At 31.6% G+C, this 21,675-nt stretch overlaps 1 protein-coding gene across 2 annotated transcripts; it reads left to right on the top strand.

Annotated features, from left to right (window-relative positions):
* Positions 1-5,327: 5,327 nt before the first annotated feature.
* LOC111710571 (uncharacterized) lies at positions 5,328-15,269 on the top strand. Of its 2 annotated transcripts, XM_023484679.1 has the most exons (5): positions 5,328-5,445; positions 8,431-8,582; positions 10,928-10,994; positions 13,006-13,109; positions 15,146-15,269. In XM_023484679.1, the coding sequence occupies exons 2-5, from the start codon at positions 8,439-8,441 to the stop codon at positions 15,230-15,232; spliced, it is 402 nt and encodes a 133-aa protein (XP_023340447.1). In that variant the 5' UTR covers positions 5,328-5,445; positions 8,431-8,438; the 3' UTR covers positions 15,233-15,269. The 2 variants fall into 2 exon arrangements, with proteins under 2 accessions (XP_023340447.1, XP_023340446.1); XM_023484678.1 differs by lacking the exon at positions 5,328-5,445 and having other exon boundaries at positions 8,196-8,582.
* The last annotated feature ends 6,406 nt before the right edge of the window (positions 15,270-21,675 follow it).

Genomic DNA, 21,675 nt, shown 5'->3' with positions numbered 1-21,675 from the left:
CTCCAATGGCCCAAAAGAAAATCCGCGAATCTTTTTTTCTCTCAAAATCAAAAGTTCAGAAAAGCAAAAGTGTGCATTTATTTTCAGTTCTGGGCTAATTTTTCAGGAAAAGTTATTTAAATTCTCTAGTTTCTTTCTTCTTAGTCTATTTTAAAGTATTAAATATACGCTGTTCAGTTAAATCCTTAAGAACCATTGAAAAACAATTTGTCCGTAAAAATTATACCAGTTTTGAAAATTGCGAATTTTCTAATTACAATTTTGCAAATTTTCTTAGATTCTGTGATTCAATCTTTTTAAAATTTTGATTTTTGTTTTTCTGAACTTTTGATTTTAATAGAAAAAGGTTCGCGGTTTTTTTGGGCCATTGGAGTACCAAAAAAAAACTTACAAATTTTTTAAAAAATATTAAAAAACACCATAAAGAAGAGTTGCACACAAAAGTAACACTTTTGCACCAGACGCCGCAACTCAAACTTTTTTTGACTCACCCTGTAGAAAGAACTCGAGATAAATGGAATTGTTTTAAATTCTATGAACTGTGATTTTCTAATCTTTTAAAACAGAGAATATAAGAATAACTGGGGGAGGAGGCTGTATTTACCGTCCCAGTCCTTAAGAGACCATGGAGATAGGAGGATAGGAAGGATAGGAGGATAGGATATATATGAGGATAGGAGGATAAGAGGATAGGAGAATAGGAGGATAGGAGGATAGGAGGATAGGAGGATAGGAGGATAGGAGGATAGGAGGATAGGAGGATAGGAGGATAGGAGGATAGGAGGAAAGGAGGATAGGAGGATAGGAGGAAAGGAGGATAGGAGGATAGGAGGATAGGAGGATAGGAGGATTGGAGGATAGGAGGATAGGAGGATAGGAGGATAGGAGGATAGGAGGACAGGAGGATAGGAGGATAGGAGGATAGGAGGATAGGAGGATAGGAGGGTAGGAGGATAGGTGGATAGGAGGATAGGAGGATAGGAGTATAGGAGGATAGGAGGATAGGAGGATAGTCTTTACACAATCTAGTCCCTGACTGTGGTTTCTTTACATGGTCTAGTCCCTGACTGTGGTTTCTTTACACAGTCTAGTCCCTGACTGTGGTTTCTTTACATGTTCTAGTCCCTGACTGTGGTTTCTTTACACGGTCTAGTCCCTGACTGTGGTTTCTTTGCACGGTCGAGTCCCTGACTGTGGTTTCTTTACACCTTCTAGTCCCTGACTGTGGTTTCTTTACACCTTCTAGTCCCTGACTTTGGTTTCTTAACACTGTCTAGTCCCTGACTTTGTTTTCTTTACACGGTCTAGTCCCCGACTGTGATTTCTTTACACGGTCTGGTTCCTGAATTTTGGGTTCTTCCGAAATTCAAGTTCCTTGTATGAGGTTTTAATTCATAATTTATGTTCATTGACACATTTGCATTCCTGAATTTGGTTTCTTGACACGTCCTCATTGATATTCAGTTCCTTGATAAGTCCTAAATTTGCGTTCTAATTCCTGAATTTGGTTCCTTGATATTTTCCTGATTTTAGTTCCTTGATACGTTCTTGTTCCTGATTTTAGTTCCTTGATATGTTTTTGTTCCTGATTTTATTTCTTGATACGTTGTAGTTCCTGAATTTGGTTCCTTGATGCGTCCTTATTTCTAAATTTGGTTCTTTGATTCGTCCTTATTCCTTAATTTGGTTCCTTGATACGTTCATATTCCTAAATTTGGTTTTTTATTTCTGATTTTGGTTCCTGGACATGTTGTAATTCATTTATGTGGTTCCTTTACACCTTCTTTAAACATGGAATTTGTTTCCTTGATGCGTTCTTGTTCATTAATTTGGCTGATAGATATATACGGTCTATAAGTTCCTAAATTTGGTTCCTTGATAAGTTCATATTCCTAAATTTGGTTCCTGGACATAATCTTGTCCTAAATCTGGTTTATGGGCTCGTTCCTGTTCCTTATCTTGGCTTTCGGGAACTGTAGTTCCAAAAGTTCTCCTGCTCCTTCATAATTTATCTGAATAAGCAGTGTAGTGTAGGGTATAAAGGAACACATCCATCAATATATTGAGAAGTTGTCAAAACATCTATTCCCTTCAAAGCAAAAAAAATATGGAAATTAAGAGATTTCGTCTTAATCTACGCGGCATTAATCCGTTATTTATAGTTAGCACACGTTGGTAAGTCGTTCTTATTTTGGCTTTTTACCAAAAGTTTACCAATACTTCAGTGAACATTGGAGACATCTGTTTTCACTTGTATTTTTTTTAAAAATGTTTTAGCAGTAACTGTACAGTGAAATGGCGTAGTTTATACTACAAGGCTATTGTACTTCATGGTTAATGGACTATTTTGAATCAAAACATGGATCTTACAATCGTCTTTCTATTTCACAGTGTTTTGGGTACCACTGTATGTTCATTTGTATACATTGTCGTTTTCATGTTTACTCTGTTTTCATGTATAATATACTCTGTTTTCATGTATATACTCTGTTTTCATGTATATACTCTGTTTTCATGTATATACTCTGTTTTATGTATGTACTTTGTTTTCATTTATATACTCTGTTTTCATGTTTACTCTGTTTTCATGAATAATATACTCTGTTTTTATGTATATACTCTGTATATACTCTGTTTTATGTATAATATACTCTGTTTTTATTTCTTCAGTCAATTATACTCTTTTATCTGATTTGAAACATTTTAAATAGGTTATTCTTTATCTCTAAAACTTCAACCTTCCATTCACAACTTTATCCTTGAATTCGTAAAATGATTAATAATATACAGATAACCAAGGATGTAATGTAAGGAAAGTGTACTCATCTTTTGTACTGCAGTGTACTGTCTCTGGGCGGAGACAGTACACTGCAGTACACAAGACGGATGTTACAGCCTGACATGGGATCCATCTTTCACATAAAAAATCAATGAAATATTCTGTTCATAGGAAACTATTATGTGAATTATCAAAATTATCAAAATTTAATGCTTTTAACCTCCTCGGATACTAAACGAACAGTGATGCATCCATTCTTGTTTACAAATTCCTCCCAGAGAGAACTGGTTTCATGGTACGCAGAGTATACACGACCGCAATTAACTTTCCTTGCATTATAACCTTGCAGATAACAATGTCTTTCCTCCTTGAATATTGTTTAATTCTGCTGGATTCCCCTGTAAAGTTACCATTGTAGAGAAACCACAAATACAAAAATTAAAACTAGAAATTGCACCTTTGTGAATATTGTAAACCTCTTAAAACTTGAAATTACGGTTTACGTTAGATTGGCCGCTGATGATAATATCTCTGTTTGCAGTGGGGCTCAAAGCGTTTTATCATTTAATCTGCGAACAATTTCTTTAAAGGGACTGTAAGCGTAATTTCAAGTGACTCTCTATGCAAAGATGTCAATGCCTGATTCACAATAGTAACCAGCTTATTACAAAATTGTTCTTATCAAAGATGATTTAGATATCATTGTTTACAATTTTAGAAGCTGATTATTTTCAGTTGAGGTGTCAACAAAAGTAACTTGTGTATTTTCACCAAAGGAAACTATGTTTGAAATATAAGAATATGTTTGAAATATCAGAATATGTTTGAAATATCAGAATATGTTTGAAATATCAGATTATGTTTGAAATATCAGAATATGTTTGAAATATCAAAATAAAAAACTTTTAACCCTAGGAAAACGACGTTATCTTTAACATTTAAGAATCAGAGGCCAACTTTAAAAATTTGACCCACGGCTTAAATTTGAGACGCGGCTTAAATATGATTGGTACCACTTAAAATTGTATTCAATATTTAAGCCGGCGCTCAATTGAAACCGGTGGAAATTGGTGGATTTGAGACGCGGCTCAAATTCATTGAATTCGGACTCTGATAAAGATTGTTAGGGTACCTATGTGCTGCAGTCTTTTTATTAAGGGTCACTTGAAATTACGCTTTAAGTANCTAGGGATAGCTCAAAAAGTATTTCAGCTAGGAAGCTCAAATTTTCTGACTGTTCGATAACCTAACATAGCCATCACTTCAGGCTGAAAGCTTTGCTTTTATTTCCACTGCTATGAGTCTTCAGACATCATACTGCCTAAATGCCTTATATTACTCATACCAGACTAAATTTATATTTAGACCTAATTCCAGTCATTGGATTTCAACATTTTATAACTCTTTTAAAAGCCTATAACAAAAGCAACCAGATTGCACAATTTTTGCAAAAGAATTTTGCACTGATTTTTGCAGATATGCCTTTAAAAAGAATTTGCACATTTTCAGTTTTTCTTAAAAACACATTTAGGTTTTAACATTGTTGCAATTTTTTTTGCATATTTGTATTCTCTGGGCCAAGGGCTTTTTCAAATATGTGTAATTGATTGCAATTTTGCGCTTAATAACTTGATTTCGTAATTAATATTTGGAGTTTTGCTACTTTGCCTCTTTTTCGTTGATTATTGAAGTAGAGCCCAAGGGCTTTCCAACTACGTATCAAATGTTCATCAAATAGAGGGGGGTGGGGAGGGGTCAAATAGGGGGATTAATAGGGTTAAACAGTCACATAGATCGTAAAAAGTTTCATTCAATTTTAATACTGAAACACTTTGTGCTTGAACTTGACCTAACTCACTAACTTTATGCCTCAGTAACGAACATTTTAAAATTTGAAAGCAACTTTTTAGCTTTAGTATTTTTGAATTAATTGAAAAAATCATTGATTTTTGTGAAAAAGCCTGTGTGCTTTTAATCGTAGTTTAGTAAATAATATGGATAGAAATCAACTTAAGTTTCTAATGGAAACAGTCTAGCAGCCCCTCTATCTCAAGTTAATAATCAAGAAAAATGTTCTTTCCGTACAAGGCAAAAAGTCCCTGAAATACACGGTATTTATTCAAGCATGAACACAGCTAAAGAAAATATAGATAAATGTCTAGAATGCTTTATATTCAATCCATCTATATTCCACTTATTTTCTTCTATCTACCTATCTATCTCTCTATCTATCTATCTATCTATCTATCTATCTATCTATCTATGTTATGCAATCTATCTTTAATCAGGTTTCTGCCTCATTTTCTCCCAACATACACATTTACATTTTTCATTAAGTAGTAGTAGGAGTAGAAGTAGGAGTAGGAGTAGGAGTAGGAGTAGGAGTAGGAGTAGGAGTAGGAGTAGGAGTAGGAGAAGGAGTAGGAGTAGGAGTAGGAGTAGAAGTAGGAGTAGGAGTAGGAGTAGGAGTAGGAGTAGGAGTAGGAGTAGGAGTTGGAGGAGTAAGAGTAGGAGTAGGAGTAGGAGTAGGAGTAGGAGTAGGAGTAGGAGTAGGAGTAGGAGTAGGAGTAGGAGTAGTAGTAGTAGTAGTATATCATTAAAACTTTATTTTCCGTTATCTTTTTCAGATAATTATGACGTACTTTAACCTTGTTTAATCTTGATAGGTCACATTTCTTAGATTTGTTACTAGCCAAATATTGTATGACCTTGCTTTTGAATGGTTTGTTTACTATTGTCATGAGTCTAGGTATGGGTAAAGTTCCGTTCACAAAATGGAAATTTTCGAAAATTAAAATAAGAGTCTGTCAACAAACAGCAAAACCTGTTAATTTCTAAATGAAATAGATTAGCCATTTTTGAAAAAAAAGTAACGATTAAAAACAAAAACAAAACGATTTAAAAAAACGTTGAATTTCTTTCTACTTATAATTGCCTGAAACTTGTAAAAAAAATTTAGCATGTTTTGATGTTTTTATATGTTGTATTCTGTGTTCACAACTGTTAACGATTATATAAACCGTTAGCAAAATTTTTTTTCCGCACTTCACGCGGTATAAAAAATTGAGATTGTTAGCTAACAGTAACTTTTCAAAAAGCAGAAAATACCATTTGAAACAAAGTTTCGTTCTTACCCTAAAACTAACGACTCTACCTGAGATATTATTTTAAAAACGGTTGGAACTAACCATTAACAAAACGGCTTGAAAAAGTTGTAATGTGCCCAGCCCTAGTCATGATCTGTCTTACTATATGGAAACTTTTAATTCTAAAATATACCTGAAAACTAGGAATATAGGGCGCTTTGCGCCCATCTTCTATTTAAATTGTGAACATTTTCTCTTTGTAAACAAAAATATCGTTGATTTTTATAGTTTTAAAAAATCAAATTTTGTTAGAGACAAATTTCTCTAAAATCGATTATAAATCAACCTTTCCTGGGGTCACGTGAGGTCCCACACAAAACATTAGACCGATCGGTTCAACCGTTTTGATATGTCTATTGGATACAAATGAACAGACAAGCAAAGTATATATATTTTAAAAAACTCTTTTAATATAAGTTCCAAAAGTAATAATTTTCCACAACGCTCTAAAACGCTAGAGTATAATGAATATTAATATTTCCTTTCCTTTTTTTAAATGTTTTTTTTTCGTTTATAATGGTTTACTGAAAAACGAAACAAAAAACGATCGTTTAACAACTCTCATTGTAGTCACATCGATTTAGTTCTTTTAACTTCCTTAGTTGTATGAGCATGAGTGTAGACTGTAGATGATCTGAAAANTCGAAAGTTTGTCACAACAGGGGGTTCCAGATCTTGGTTTAAAAAAACTTTTTGTCATTTTTTCTATTTTTACATTCATAGGTGTTAAACCCATTTAAAGGACAAGACAAGCAAATATAACTAGAAATTGGCGCATTGTTTTTTTTTTCTTTTTTGCTTGTTAATGGTTTCTGAACAAACCATTTTGTTAATCTTTTTTCAATCATTCAAAAACTTGAATTTTTTTATTTCTTGTTGTTATTAGTCTATTCTCTGTTTTTTTTTCTGAACAATACCATCATTTAGAATCAAATTTTGTTCGTTCACAAAATCGATGTCCATCTGTAGATTTAACGGAAAAAAACACTTTTTAAATGTCGTATTTTTACTGTCATGGGAGGGAATTAGTCACAGTGCGGTGCAAGAATAGGGCCGGACCAGTGCAAAATTAGTAGAGCATTTATAATCCCTGACTTATTAGATGGGAGAGACTTATGATTTCATAATTTTCATAATTATGTAAGATTTTGTCTTCGTCTTTTTGAAACAAAAACAATTTTAATCTGTTTTGAACTGAAAGCTTAATCGCTCTCCCAATGGAATGTAACAATAAATGATATTTTTCAACCCTAAAAAAAAACCTGTGAACTGCACACAAAAATTTAATGATGAAATTCGCATTGGACATTTTTTGAAGCTCTATTCTTTCAGCATTCTTATCAGGGTTTTCCATGCACTTTTTTTTTATTTAAGGAAAAATAAGCAAAAGCCTGTTAAAAATTGTCTTTACGTACAATAAGAAAAATAATTTTAATGCAAATTTACTTTTACTAATATTTTTGAAATTTTCCCTGAATTTTGACACAACTAACTTTAAAATAAAATAAAAATTATTAAACATATATTATAATTATTATTTAAATTATGCTTCTATTTAATAAAACTCTTCACTCATATATGTAAATATGTTATCTATAACTGGCAAAACGGCTTGGCGGAATTGGCTGAGGGAGCCCTTGAGTAGGGGGTTAATTAGGTTAAAAATAAAACAAAATTTTTTTATGGCATTTTTTTCAAAATTTCAAAAACATTCTTTTATGAAGTTCGATTTTAAAAAATTCCACATGCAATATTCAGCTAGTAATATATAAATCTCGTTAATCCAACCAAAGAAATTCCCCCCCCCCCTCTCTCTCTCATGAAATATAATGGAATGGATAAAAAGATTAAGGATAAATCTTGGTCCCTCCATATTCTTTTATCACAAGTAGGACTGGGGAATTTAACAGATGTTCTATTTTGTTTTTTGCAATGATGATTGAAAGATGTGTTAAAGGACTGTAAGAGTAATTTCAACTGATCCTCCATGCACAGATGTTCATGTCCGATTTACAACGGTACCCTTGAAACCTTTGTCTGGTTAGATACCAATGTTTTTGTTTCTTTAAACGGTTTATTTTTATTTGCGGGTTCTCACTGAAAAAAAGATCAATGACGCTAATTTATTATTGATCTAAATATAATTTAAAGGGATATTAATCAGGTATTGCCATCATGGAGTGTCATTTGAAATTATGTTTACAGTTCCTTTAAGAGACAATTACGATAATTTTTACATTGCTCAAGCTAAACTAAATCATGAATTTTCGGAACATAAGGTTAAATGTGTAGTTTGAAGTAGGGCTTCGTAAAGTTTTAGTTACAAATTTACGTTTTTTATTTACCAAAACTTTGTTAAGTGGGATGTTGTTTTACTTGATTGTCCCATGTGACAGTTAAGTAACTTAACATCCTACTATTGGGGCGCAATACTTGGTCAGTCTTCAAAAGATTTAAAAATAAATAAAAACATGCCCAGCCTTAATTACACATCTCTCTATTTAGGAAGCATAATGGAGGAAAAAGAACAGTTCAATCAAGATATGGCCGAAAGTTCCAAAGTGTACAGTTTAGAAAATATTTGGATTGGATTAAAAAGGAAGAGAAGAGATGTCGTCTTTGACACACCAATTCAAAATTTTCACTCAGATAGTCAGGTATGTGAATAATTGTTATTAAACAAAAATTATTTTTTTTTACTTTCTAAGACCCCAAAAAGCAAGTTTTCAAAAAACTAAGAACCCCTATTCACAAAATTAGCCAAACTATGTACAAGGTGTTTCACAAGACATGAAAAATAATATTATTCCTTAAATATTAGTATAATATAACTCTTCTAGTCATGGCATTCACAAAACTTGAAAGAACAAAAATGGCGATCTTAAATCCTTTCTCTCAACTGTCATGTTATGTAGGACACCCTGTATATTTCTCTCAACTTGAATGTTTAATAGGACTAATAAAATAGGATTAGTTCAGTTGAATATGAACATATAGGAAGCTTAGTAGCACGCTCTCATAGCTATTATATTAATATACAGGGTTACCCACAAAGGATGATGCTTTAGAGACGTCCTAAAATATGATGATCCCAAAAGTAAATAAAGCCTTCGCTTTCTCAACGATTTGGAAAAGAAAGAAAGAAGTTTGCTGTTGCCAGGAATGATGAATATAAGAAAACAAATAAAAAACGTTCCGCACAGTCATCTCTGAAGTCTCATTCTTTAAACTGAAAAAAGTTGAATGTATCTCGATCTGATAATGAAACATTCCAGAGACGAGATTTTAAAAGCTTAAACCCAAGTAAAGCTCAAGTCAAGACCCAAGTTTTGGATGACCTTGAGTATAGTAAAAACCAACCATCTTGGGTTTTTCTCTCTTAAAGGCTTGAGTCCTCAGCAGCTGATGATCGTAAATTGCGTAAAATCTTTTATATTTGTACATTTAAAATCTCGGGAATTATTTGTGGTGTCAAATTTTATTTAAAATATGAAATAAACATACTATGAAAATAATATACAGAGTGTCCCATATCAGAGAGAAGGCTTGCTAAACAGTCTTTCATTGGTCGAGTCAGAACCAATCCTGACTGGGGTTCTTTTAATCAGGTTTGAGCTTTTAAAATCTCATCTCTGAGCCCGAAATTTAAAAGAGTATCGTTGAACGAAACTCCCGAGTTTCCTTTTTGGGGTCTTAAGTTTTGTGTAGATTTTGATTTAAGAGATTCGAAAAAAATGGAGAATATAAACAAACTGAAAAAAATAATATTTCATTACAAAAATACTGATATTCACAAAAATGACTAAACCCATTCGTGAAACCCTGGTTTTCAAACTGGTTTTCATAACGATACCCTGTCTTAAGTTTTGGGCTTTGGAGTTTTCCGGTCTAGTTATGGAATGTCCCTTGTTTAGAGACGAGTTCTGTAAAGTTTGCAGTAGGCTAAATTAAGGAACCTGTTTTAGTTTTGTTTATAGGCTAAGGCACAGTACAGTAAGGATCCTTTACTGCAACATTAGCATGTTTAAAGGACAAACATATATTTAAGCATCGGATCAAAGAAACATATATCTGTGAATTTAATGTTTTTATTACTTTGAGTCGTAAATTGAATTTAGAGTAAAATTCAGAGAAAACTTTTTATGACCTCATAAATTTATATTTGTTTGATGTTCTGCTAAGTTATATTTAGGTATTTGTTTTGTTCTCGGGTTTGACATCACGCAGCTCTGGCACTTTAGTAAAAGTAAATTTAACCTTTATGAAGCATATAGTCTGACCACGTCAACCTTGTTGCACCGGCTAGTCCTGTCCATAGAGCTATAGGTACAGTTCAAACTGGACCCGGAAAGGTTGACCCGGTTCGGAAATTCAAATGTACTACAGCTACCCGAGTTATATGTACACGGTAGACCAAATCACATGTGATGGTTGCTTTTTGTTGGTGATACTAGAAAGAACGGGGCTTACCTTGAAGTTGTACATAAATCATTTTGAGCATATTCTTTATTGTGTTACTGTATGATAACCGGAGTTTTTTGTTTTAAGGTTGAATTTGCTAAAATAAATTAATCTTTATCTGTCATTAATCTGTGTAATATGAGTGGAAATAAGAGTTACGGTTGGCTCTGTAGGAGCCAAACTAGATAGAGGATATAGATAGATCATTGAACAGTAGGGCGGTAGGGTTTGCTCTGTAAGAACCAAACTAGATAGAGGATATATATAGATCATTGAACAGTAGGGCTGTATGGTTTGCTCTGTAGGAACCAAACTAGATAGAGGATATATATAGATCATTGAACAGTAGGGTTGTATGGTTTGCTCTGTAGTAACCAAACTAGATAGAGGATATATATAGATCATTGAACAGTAGGGTTGTACGGTTTGCTCTGTAGGAACCAAACTAGATAGAGGATGTAGATAGATCATTGAACAGTAGGGCGGTCAGTATGATCGCTTTATAATATGATATTTAAATATTAATATAAAATGTGTATAGATTAAGACAGAGAAAATACCTAAATATATTCCTGGTTATGTGGAGGGTCCACATCCCATCATTTCAGGTCATTTTTTCATTTATTCATTTAACCTTTGTCTATTTATCTATTTATCATTTTATCTATTTTTTATTCATTTATTCATCCAACCTTTGTCTATTTATCTATTTTTCTATTAATTTATCTTTTTATCTATTTTTTATTTATTTATTCATCAAACCTTTATTTATTTATCTATTTATCTATTCATTTATTGATCCAACCTTTGTCTACTTATCTATATTTATCTTTTATCTTTTTATCTATTCTTTATCTATTTATCTTTTTATCTCTTCATTTACTAAACGTTTATGCATTTATATATTTATCCATTTTTATATATTTATGCATATTTACATTTATCTTTTATTATACAATTTACATTTATTTTTTTCTGAGTCTAACTGATTTATCTGAATAATGCCTTTGTTTCTTAATTTATCTATTTTTATGTTTCTTTTTTCTCTTTTTAATATCCCGGCTTTAGTAGGACTGGGTAAAGCATCCATACAAATTTGGAAAGATGCAACATTCAACTCGATTATTTTTCGACGCATTCGTATATAGTTAATATTTCATAATATTTAGTTTTTTTAAATTTTCGCTGGCGCTGGATTTTCGAAAATTCCTGGAAAATATGAAAATGTCGTCTTCATTATCAAAAATCCTCGAAACATGAATAAATGTTTTCAAAAGTAATCGATAACTATTGTTTGTAATATCTGAATGATTTGTTTGGAATTAAATTGATTTGTTTATGATCCGAGTTGAATGTTGCATCTTTCTGAATTTGTATAGACACTACGTTCTTCGGTATTAGTCGTTTAAAACAATTTTCTCCTTATGGACACAACAGATAGAAACAAGATTAGTAGCGATCAAAAGCGCTTTTTATCGCATTTTTTATTTTCTGATTAAAATTACATGAAACTTGTTTTTTAAATAAAAATTTTTTAAGTGTTTTGATGTTTTAAAATGTCATCTTCTGTGCTTATAAACCGTTAACAATTTTTTTCGCCATTAACGCCATTCATACTATAGCAAATTGCTAATGACTGTGTCATTAAGGATTTCATTAACCGTTAACAAATTTTTTTTAAGGTTTGCACTTTTAACACCGTTAATCTTGTAATCTTGTAACAACTAGAGCCGTTAATGATGGTTGAACATATTTTAGTTAACGCCGTTAATACAATTGAGATTGTTAACTAACGGTAATTTTAAAAAAAACGGAAAATGCCGTTAACGAACAAACATTCCATTCTTAATACTGCAAAAATTAACAGCTAACTAAAATTTGTCTTTTTAACGAAACGGCTAGAAGAAGGCTTTAGCATAAAAATATGCACTTAGAGTGCTGAAAAATATCCAGTTTTTTTGCTTGAAACTTTTATATCTCCAAGTTTTACAATGATAAAATATTTTTATATTATCTGAGCTGAAAACTTTTGAATGGTGGATATCGGGATTAATGCTTAATCCACTCTTTTTCTTAATCTCGAGATTAAATATTGCTTGTTCTCCTCTCATTTTTATCCTCCAGATTAATTATCCGATCAGGATTAAGGATATCCCTTTCTAAAGTTTTCAGCTTTGGGAACTTTAGAATGGATATCAGGATTAATGCTTAATCCTCTCTTCTTGCTAATCTTGAGACTAACATAATCTCAAAGATTATGTTAGTCTCGAACCAAAAATGCATTTTAAACCTCAAAACAATTTAGCCTTATATTTTCTAGCTTGGAACCAACTATAAAGTAAACCCACTCAACTTGGAACTTAAATTAAGCTAGGCACTTCACATGGTTGGATGGAGTTCCTCAAAATTTTAGCCAAATCGGGGTTTGTGATCTTTGATCAGACAAACTATAACAAAATATTCCAACAGAGATGATATACTTTTTATATAGAAATCTCCATGATTTGAGTGTTGCATATCTTAATGTATGAGATATTTTTTAGAAATTTCATTTTATCAAGATGTCAATACTTTTTTCTTAAAACATTTTTTATTTTATTTCATTTTTTTTATTTTTAGATCCCTTGTTCTCTTTGATAATCCTGATTTACGTTGCCATCGTGTTTCTGTATATGTTCTACGCTTTCTGCTGGAAGGATCCTGAACCACAAACCCAACCTCAGGTACAGGGTGTCCCACGAAACATGACAATAGCAAGACGACTTGAAAGTCGTCTTTGGTATTTGAATTTATTTGTGACATTTAGTCTTCTATCTACTTTAACATGTATGATTCTTGAAACAATTATCACATTATTCCCCTAGCCCTGGCATTTCCAAAAAGTGGTCTGCGTTTTTTGTGCTTTCAATATTACCGGAGATATAAAGAGTTTGGTTCAGATTTCAATTTTGTTAAATAAAAGCAAAATTGTCGAAATCTGAACGAAATTCTTCATATCTCGGGCAATATTGAAAGGACAAAAAAGGCAGACCACATTTTGGAAATGGCAGGACAAGGGAAATTTTGTGATTATTATCTCTAGAAATTTACTTCTAAAATTAGGTTGACAAATAAACGCAGCAAATTATATCAAAAATCAAGACGACATTCAAGTCGTCCTGCATACTGTCATGTTTCGTGGGACACTCTGTAGTTTCAACATTTTGTCACTAGATGTTATAGTTGCTAACTTGCTTTCTAACATTTATTTTTGTTTCGAAAGTTTGTCACAACAGTATGATACAAAAAGTAAAGCCATAAAAATCCGACAAAATATTTTTAGAAATCAGCGAAAATTCAATAATTTCATCAATAGATAGTGATATTTTACTATCTGCAAAGAAATTGACAGTTCATAAAAAAAAGATATGATAAGCTTGATCAGCATCCTATGTAAACATTATAATTCTTCAGATCCAGATATGTGGAGAGAGAATGAAAAAAGTTCTTTTAATTAAAATTAATTGCAGTCAGTTTTGGCACGACTCGTGTGTTCATCCAATGCATAGAAGGGGGTTATTTCGCAATAAGCATGCAATATGATTTCAATTATGACAGCGATAGTCAATTCTTATGTAAAAACAATTCTAAAACAATTTCTTTTGTGGCACTTTTTGATTGGAGGTCGTCTTCGTTAGTTAACTGGCACTCCAATTGTTTTACCTAAGTGTACTCTTTTCTGAGATTGGTGATTTCGCAATAAGCATGCAATAAGCTTCCTATTATTAAGCTTACAAAGACGACCTCCAATAAAAAAGTATCATACAAAACATTGTTTTTAGAATTGATTTTTACAGTAGAAATAATTATCGCCGTGAATATTGGAAGCATATTGCATGCGTATTACGAAATAACATATTTCAGAAAAAGAGTATATTATTGGTCAAATCTTGCAGTGCCCGTTACCTAATGAAGACGACCTCCAATCAAAAACTGTCAAAAAATAATTTGTTCTTAAATTGTTTTTTTGCATAGAAATGTACTGTCGCTGTAATGATTGGAAGCATTTTTCTTGGTTATTGCGAAATCTCATATCTCAGAAAAAGAGACATAGAGGTCAAAACGTGGAGTGCCAGTTAGCTAAAGAAGACGACCTTCAATCAAAAAGTTTCATAAAAGAAATTGTTCTTAGAATTGTTTTTACATAAGAATTGCCTATCGCCGTAATGATTTTAAGCAAATTGTTTTATTTTTGGAAATTGACTCCCCCCTAATTTATTGTATAGGGCAGTATTATATTATTGTATAGGGCAGTATTATATTATTGTATAGGGCAGTATTATATTATTGTATAGGGCAGTATTATATTATTGTATAGGGCAGTATTATATTTTTAACAATTGAAGGATAATATGAATACATAAGTATTTAAAATCTTTAAATTCTAGATACAAGGTGTCCTACGAAACATGACAGCTGTTGAAATAGTTTAAAATGTCTTCTTTCATAATATGCCAAGTTGTTTGTTGCCAAAGAGAATAATAATAAATATTTTATGGCATCCATATTATAGTAAAATTGATTTTTAAGTAAAGCATTTTTTAAACTAAATAAACTGCAAAAAGGCTTTAATATCTAATACAGCATGTAGAAGAAGACATTTAAAACTATTCACCAACTGTCATGTTTTGTGGGACACCCTGTATAATCTACATATTTAAACAATTTTAGATCCATCAGACTGATTCTTAAGGTAGGTTTTTCCAGATTTTTGTTTCAGAACAAAGCAAAGAAGAAAGACTCAGACTGTGCTCAAGAAGAGAAGAAGATTGAAAATGGGAAAAATAAATCCAATGGAGTTGATTAGTAAAAAAAACATCTAATTAAATTTCCTCAAAAAACAATTGACTTGTGTAAATACTTTAGGAGATTCTACTCAAAATAACATTGGTTTAAAATCATAAGTAATCAAGTTGATGATTTTAATCAATGTTTCATAAATAATCTTACATGAAGGGTTATCCACATAGAATTATACCTCACTGAAAAATATTATTGATTTTAATAATAATTTTAGTTTTCTGTCTTTTATACAGTGACTAGAAATTCAAGGCGCTTCGCGCCCTTCTTTCTAGCCTTAGAGGGCGCTTCGCGCCCATCTCCTAAATTAATTGTGAACATGTTCTCTTTGTGTACATCGTAAAACAAAACAAAAATAATTCGCGGATTTTCACAAAAAATTTCGCGGATTTTCAAAATTTTCAAAAATTTAATGACGATCGAATTTTGATGGAGACAAATATTTGAAATTTCAATCATTCATAAACCTTCCCTGGGGTCCCTAGATGTCCCGATCGGTTCAGCCGTTTTGACGTTTATTGGATACAAACAGACAGACAGACAAACAGACAGACAAGCCAAATTTATATATAACAAGAACACTCTGGAATAGGAAGACGACTTTTAGACTCAAGTTATGAGTTAAAATAGTCCAATGAACATGAGGCACAGTATTTTTAATTGTACAGTGTGAACAGTCTCATTTCACTTAAAAACTTATAAGTAAATCGATTTTCTTTGTTACAATAACATGCTTTATTGTCTTCTTTCTATTCTACAGTTTTCTGGTTATCACTGTATAGTTTTTTTTTTCATGATAAGGAAAGAGACATTTTTAAGTTGCAGATACTGTATTGTGCTTTGTTTTGAGGTCCGGCTTAAGCATTAAAGATGTTTGGGCCTTAAATTCCTTGGATTGTCCTTGAAAAGAATTTAAAAATCCAAGTTTGCCGTTTGCTTTTTGTTACATTTTGCCAAAAAAAATTGTGATTAAACGGTTGTTACCAAAACGATTTTTACGGATGACTGATCAAAAAGATTTTAATATTTATTTTTTTAAATCCTAAATTGTTAGATATCTTAGTTATCTTTAGTCATAAATTAGAAATTTTGCGAAGAAACTTATCGCGCATAAAATATAAAATTTTCAGACACCTCGAACTTTTTTAAATAGACCTCAAAACTATGCCCCTCCATAGTTGCAGGGAAAAGAGGATTGTTAATTCTGTACAGTCGTCTTTGAAGTTTTATCCTTTGTTAGCAACCCTGTAATGTAGTCAAGTGTAAAAGGCAGATTAAACATAAATATGTAAAATAGGTAATATTTTTGTATGTTCTATAGTAGAACTGTTTAATTGTAATATGTAAATTAGATTAAAAATACTTTGCTAGGAATAAATATACATGACATTTTAAACTTTATTCAAACTCTTCTTTTTGATAATTCAAAATAACTATCTGAATATCTTTTTTAACTTTATCTTTATCATATCAAGCCTACAGAATAAAGTATAACGACATTAAAGAATGTCCTTTGTGAATTTTGTGTATTTTTCCCCAAAAATACGCAAAAACGAAAAATTTCTATTATTTGAATGTTATTCATTTAAATGCAATGTTATAAAAGGAAGACGACACAAAAGGAAGACAACACAAAAGGAAGACGACACAAAAGGAAGACGACACAAAAGGAGGACGACACAAAAGGAGGACGACACAAAAGGTAGACGACGCAATAGATAGCCGAAACAAAAGGAGGACGACACAAAAAAAAGACGACACAAAGAAGTTATTAACTTGTTTTTTTATTGTACAGTTCAGTGTAAAATTATTTCTTTTTTCCCAAAATCATTCAATGCACCAAGCCAGAAAATCAAATTAATCAATATACTTGAAAATTGTCAGGTCGTCATTGATTTTTAATTTTTTGTGGGTAACCCTGTACAACTTTTATTGAATGTATATATTAAGCTGATTTAGAAGAAAAAAATACTAGCATCAAAAAGTAACAAAACATTAATCCCGATTGGTAAAAAATATTCAAAAAATTGAATTCTTCATTGCATGCATAACTAAATAGTAATAGTATTTGTTGTCTTCTATGTAAGTAAAAACTAACTAATGTTTTATTTGTGATAAGCTTGAACAAGGGATTTATTTAGAATTAATACAGATTTCTGCCATGGAAAAAGACTATGAAGACGACCTAAATTAGATTACTATGCTCTTTACCAATATTTTGTAGAATTTTAGCTGTAGATTCTAAAAAGTCCAACGACCATCACCTAAAAGTTGCAGTCCAGGAGAAAATTAAGAAAAAAGCAGAAAAGTATGTGGTCCAGATGAAAAGTAGGTGTGGTCCGGACGAATATTAATAGGTGTGGTCCGGACGAAAAATAGGTGTGTTCTGGACGAAAACTAGGTGTGCTCCTGACGAAAAATAGGTGTGGTCTGGATGAAAAATAGGTGTGGTCTGGACGAAAAATAGGTGTGGTCCGGACGAAAATAAGTATTTTCCTTTTGTGCAAAATTGGGCAAAAAAATTGTTTTATTTTTAAAACAAACTCCATTTTAAAAAAACCAAAAAAAACATATTGAATATAGAATAACTTAAGACGTTGCCTAAATTTGAAAAAAAGTGTTAAAGGACTTTAAAATATACTGAGAAACCCCAAAAAACAGATATCAGTGTTTTTAAGCCTCAATAATCTTTTAAAACGACACAAAAAAGTGCTTTTGTTTGGTATAAATGTCGCATGTTCAAAAACATCTCTGTTTACTTTTACCAGCACAGTGTTGATAATTTTTATTATTCTATCAAAATCAAGATTGCAAAGAGAAAAAACATATGCTTAGAAAATTATAATAATGAATACTTAAAAAGATTGCTTGGCGGCCTCGACAAGAGAGTCTCAGGATAACTAATTTTATATTTAATCTAATGTACATGGTTAAAATAATACTTGGAGAAATATATCATGGCTCTCTAAAACTCCCCCTGTAGTCGTCTAGCTGTCGAGGAGGATTCTAATTAGTAGAAGACGACTTTCATAACCGCCACAATCGCTTTAATGTTTGTATTTCAAATTATTTCTCAAAAAGATTCCAACTTAATGTAGTGCAAAACAATCGCCTATTTCTGGAGTTCGCAAGCATTGGGCTAGGAATATGTTGCAATCTTTCTGTAGAGGTCTCTTTTCAATAATTATGGCTTAAAAACTATGTATGTTTACAGAAAGCCAAGAAGAAAAATCTAAGTTGGTTCATATATATGTAAATGATTTTTTGTTTCTTAAGCAATATTGGATAGCTAAAGTTAACAGAGAGATTTTCGAATATTCGACATAGTTGTACACCAAATTAAAAACTTACTTAAAAACCCCTTCTAAAATTAAAAACTATATACTGGGGAACATTTTTGAGTCTTTTCTAACGATTAAAGAGGCTAAGAAATCCAAATCCCTGTTTTTTGGGTCACCCTGTATATATATATATATATATATGTATATCTATATATTTTTTTTGTCGTCCGATCCTTTCATAAATATACATATTATATATATATATATATATATATATATTAATCTAATGGACATTTCACCTGACCTATAGTTACCTAGAGAAAGTTGACCGGCTATGCAACATACACACACAGTCATCTATCTCTCTTAGATTAGCCTCTACAATTCTGCAAATCTACAGACTGTCTCATCTCTTAAATTCAAAGAGAATAAAATATATATACAAAATTTTGCACGAACATTTTGTCATGTGAGCCTTATCCAATATTTATAAATTTTCTGCTTATTTCCGAAAAAAATGTTAAAGCTATCTTTTATCCAATATGATGTAGGACACCCTGTACATTTGTAAGTATTTGTGTGGTGGAATATTGAAAGCATATTTATATGAGAAAGCTTTGTGGTGGAATTAGTTCAAAATATCCCCACTAGATGTTCACTAAGTTAAACTGAATTAACATCTTTACCTTGTAAGCTTTTGTACTTCAGAAACGTTATTTTTCAGCAAATGTAATATTTCTATATATATATATATATATATTTCTATATATAAGTTTATATTTTGTCAAGCTAAAAAATACAGCCTTTTAAGATTATTGTAGTGATTTATTAATTTTTGTATGTTCAGCATACAAAATATTAGGGGTTAACCGACTTTCCAGATACGTCTTTGTCAATTTTTAAGGCTAGACTATGAACTTACTTTATAAAAGTGTTCTAAGCCAATACACTCTAAACTAAGCGTGCGCACTACAGCAATGTTCATGACCGAAATAATTGTGTGTTTTAGTGGAGAGTGAATAATGTAATGCTTTACAAACATAGCAAATCTTTAATATACTATTGATTTCAAAGATGATTTATATGTATATACTATATATAGCATAATTTATTCGAGTCTTCTTTATTAATATGTTTACAGTAAAAGTAATAGGCATTGCACCCGAAATCTTTAAATAGTCCATAGTGGGCAGAGAATGTACTCTATTCACTTATTTTCGTCCCAGGAAACAGAAGTGGATGATACAACTAGATGTCAACTAGTTGTCCTATACTCCACCTCAAAACTCCACATAAACTTAACTTTAACTCCACTTTTAAATTCCAGTCACCAACTGGTTGAAATCTGGGTGCAAAAACTCGACTTAAACTTGACTTTTTGAGTCCCAATTTTTACCAAGTCAGGGTGAAAACTTGGAAAACTTGATAGATAGATAGATAGATAGATAGATAGATAGATAGATAGATAGATATATAGATAGATGGATAGATAGATAGATAGAGAGAGAGATGGATAGATAGATAGATAGATATAGATAGATAGATATATATATAGATAGATAGATAGATAGATAGATAGATAGATAGATAGAAAGATAAATAGATAGATAGATAGATAGATAGATAGATAGATAGATAGATAGATAGATATAGATAGACAGATAGATAGATAGATATATAGATATATATATATAGATAGATAGAGAAACATATAGATAGAGATACATACATGATAGATAGATAGAACAGGTAAACATTTGAATAATACCATCTTGTATAGTTTCAAAAAGTGTGTTATTTGGCTGGGGCATATATGCACTATATTGGGGGTGGACCTGTCTAAAGATCGTCCCCCCCCCCCCGGCCAAGAAAGTGAATTTTCCTTTAACACGCTAAAACTCCAAGGTGTGTTGCAATGTATTTATCAAGTAGCCCCCTCGCCCCCTTCCCATGAAACCCTGTATACAGTCCTGCTGCCTGTTCCATGTTCAAATTATACAGAGCGCGTCCCATATATCATATAAAAAAACACATTACACTCGAAAAATCTAGCATTTTCTACAATAAATGTGTTTTATCAGTCTTATTACATTTTTCAAAATGATTCATTCTTCTTAAATTTTCTAACAAGTCCTGAAAATCGTAATTTAGACCCATAGACGATCTAATATGATGTGGGACACCCTGTATACAGATAGATAGATAGAACAGGTAGAATACCATCTTGTATAGCTTCAGGCTGTATTACTTGTCTGGGGCATAAATTGGAGTGGACCTGTCTAAAACTACCCCCCCCCCTCTGACCGAGAAAGTGAATTTTCCTTTAACGGTTAAACTGTAAGGTGTGTTTTAATGTATTTATCGAGTAACCCCCCTCTCCTCCCAATGAAACCCTGTACAGTCCTGCTGCCTGTGAGTTCTACCAATGGTAGAACTCAATACTCAGGCTATAATCTGCCTCTTTCAGTGCTAGTTTAGTTTAGTTTATCACCAGTAGAGGTCTCGTATAATGCATGTGAAGAATATCAATAAAATGCATTCATGCATAATGCATGAGCGAATAATTAAATTATTATTATTAAATTATTAAAGGAATTGATTGAAAAACTTTGCGGTGCATGTTTTGCGTGTATTTTAGTAAAAATATTTGCATAAGCGAATAATTAAACTATTAATATTAAATTATTAAAGGAATTGATATTATTCAAAGCTTGTCTAGCATGTTTATAGGTAAAACGTTTTTTTTGTACTAGTTATATTAAATTCAAGATACAGTACTACTTACGTTTAACGAGTCAATAAAAACAATAGTGTCTTAGATTATCAAGAAAATATTTAAGTAACTTTGGTAATATACGATTTTTAATTACCAATAATTATTCTGGATTTAGATCAAAAGATCAAAAATTTGTTAAAACCCATGGAATAAGTCACACGACATCTGCAGCATATAAAAGTAGAGCAAGATCGTATGTAGAATTATAATAATATTTAACCTTCATATAATATATATGAAGGTTATTATAACATGTACATGGTTTCATTGGTTATAGAATGGCTGTACTTCAAATTCTGGTATCCTATTGGTCGATAGAAATGACGCTTGGGCATGGGCCTAGCTTAAAGTTGGCTTTTATTAGGTTTTTTAGACTTCTGAATTTTAAAGGTA

The sequence above is a fragment of the Eurytemora carolleeae genome, unplaced genomic scaffold, assembly GCF_000591075.1.
Source record: "Eurytemora carolleeae unplaced genomic scaffold, Eaff_2.0 scaffold1060, whole genome shotgun sequence".
In the NCBI taxonomy this organism is placed as follows: Eukaryota; Metazoa; Arthropoda; class Copepoda; order Calanoida; family Temoridae; genus Eurytemora; species Eurytemora carolleeae.
The sequence above is the reverse complement of the archived record's forward strand: the minus strand, read 5'-3'. Positions and strand labels throughout refer to the sequence as shown.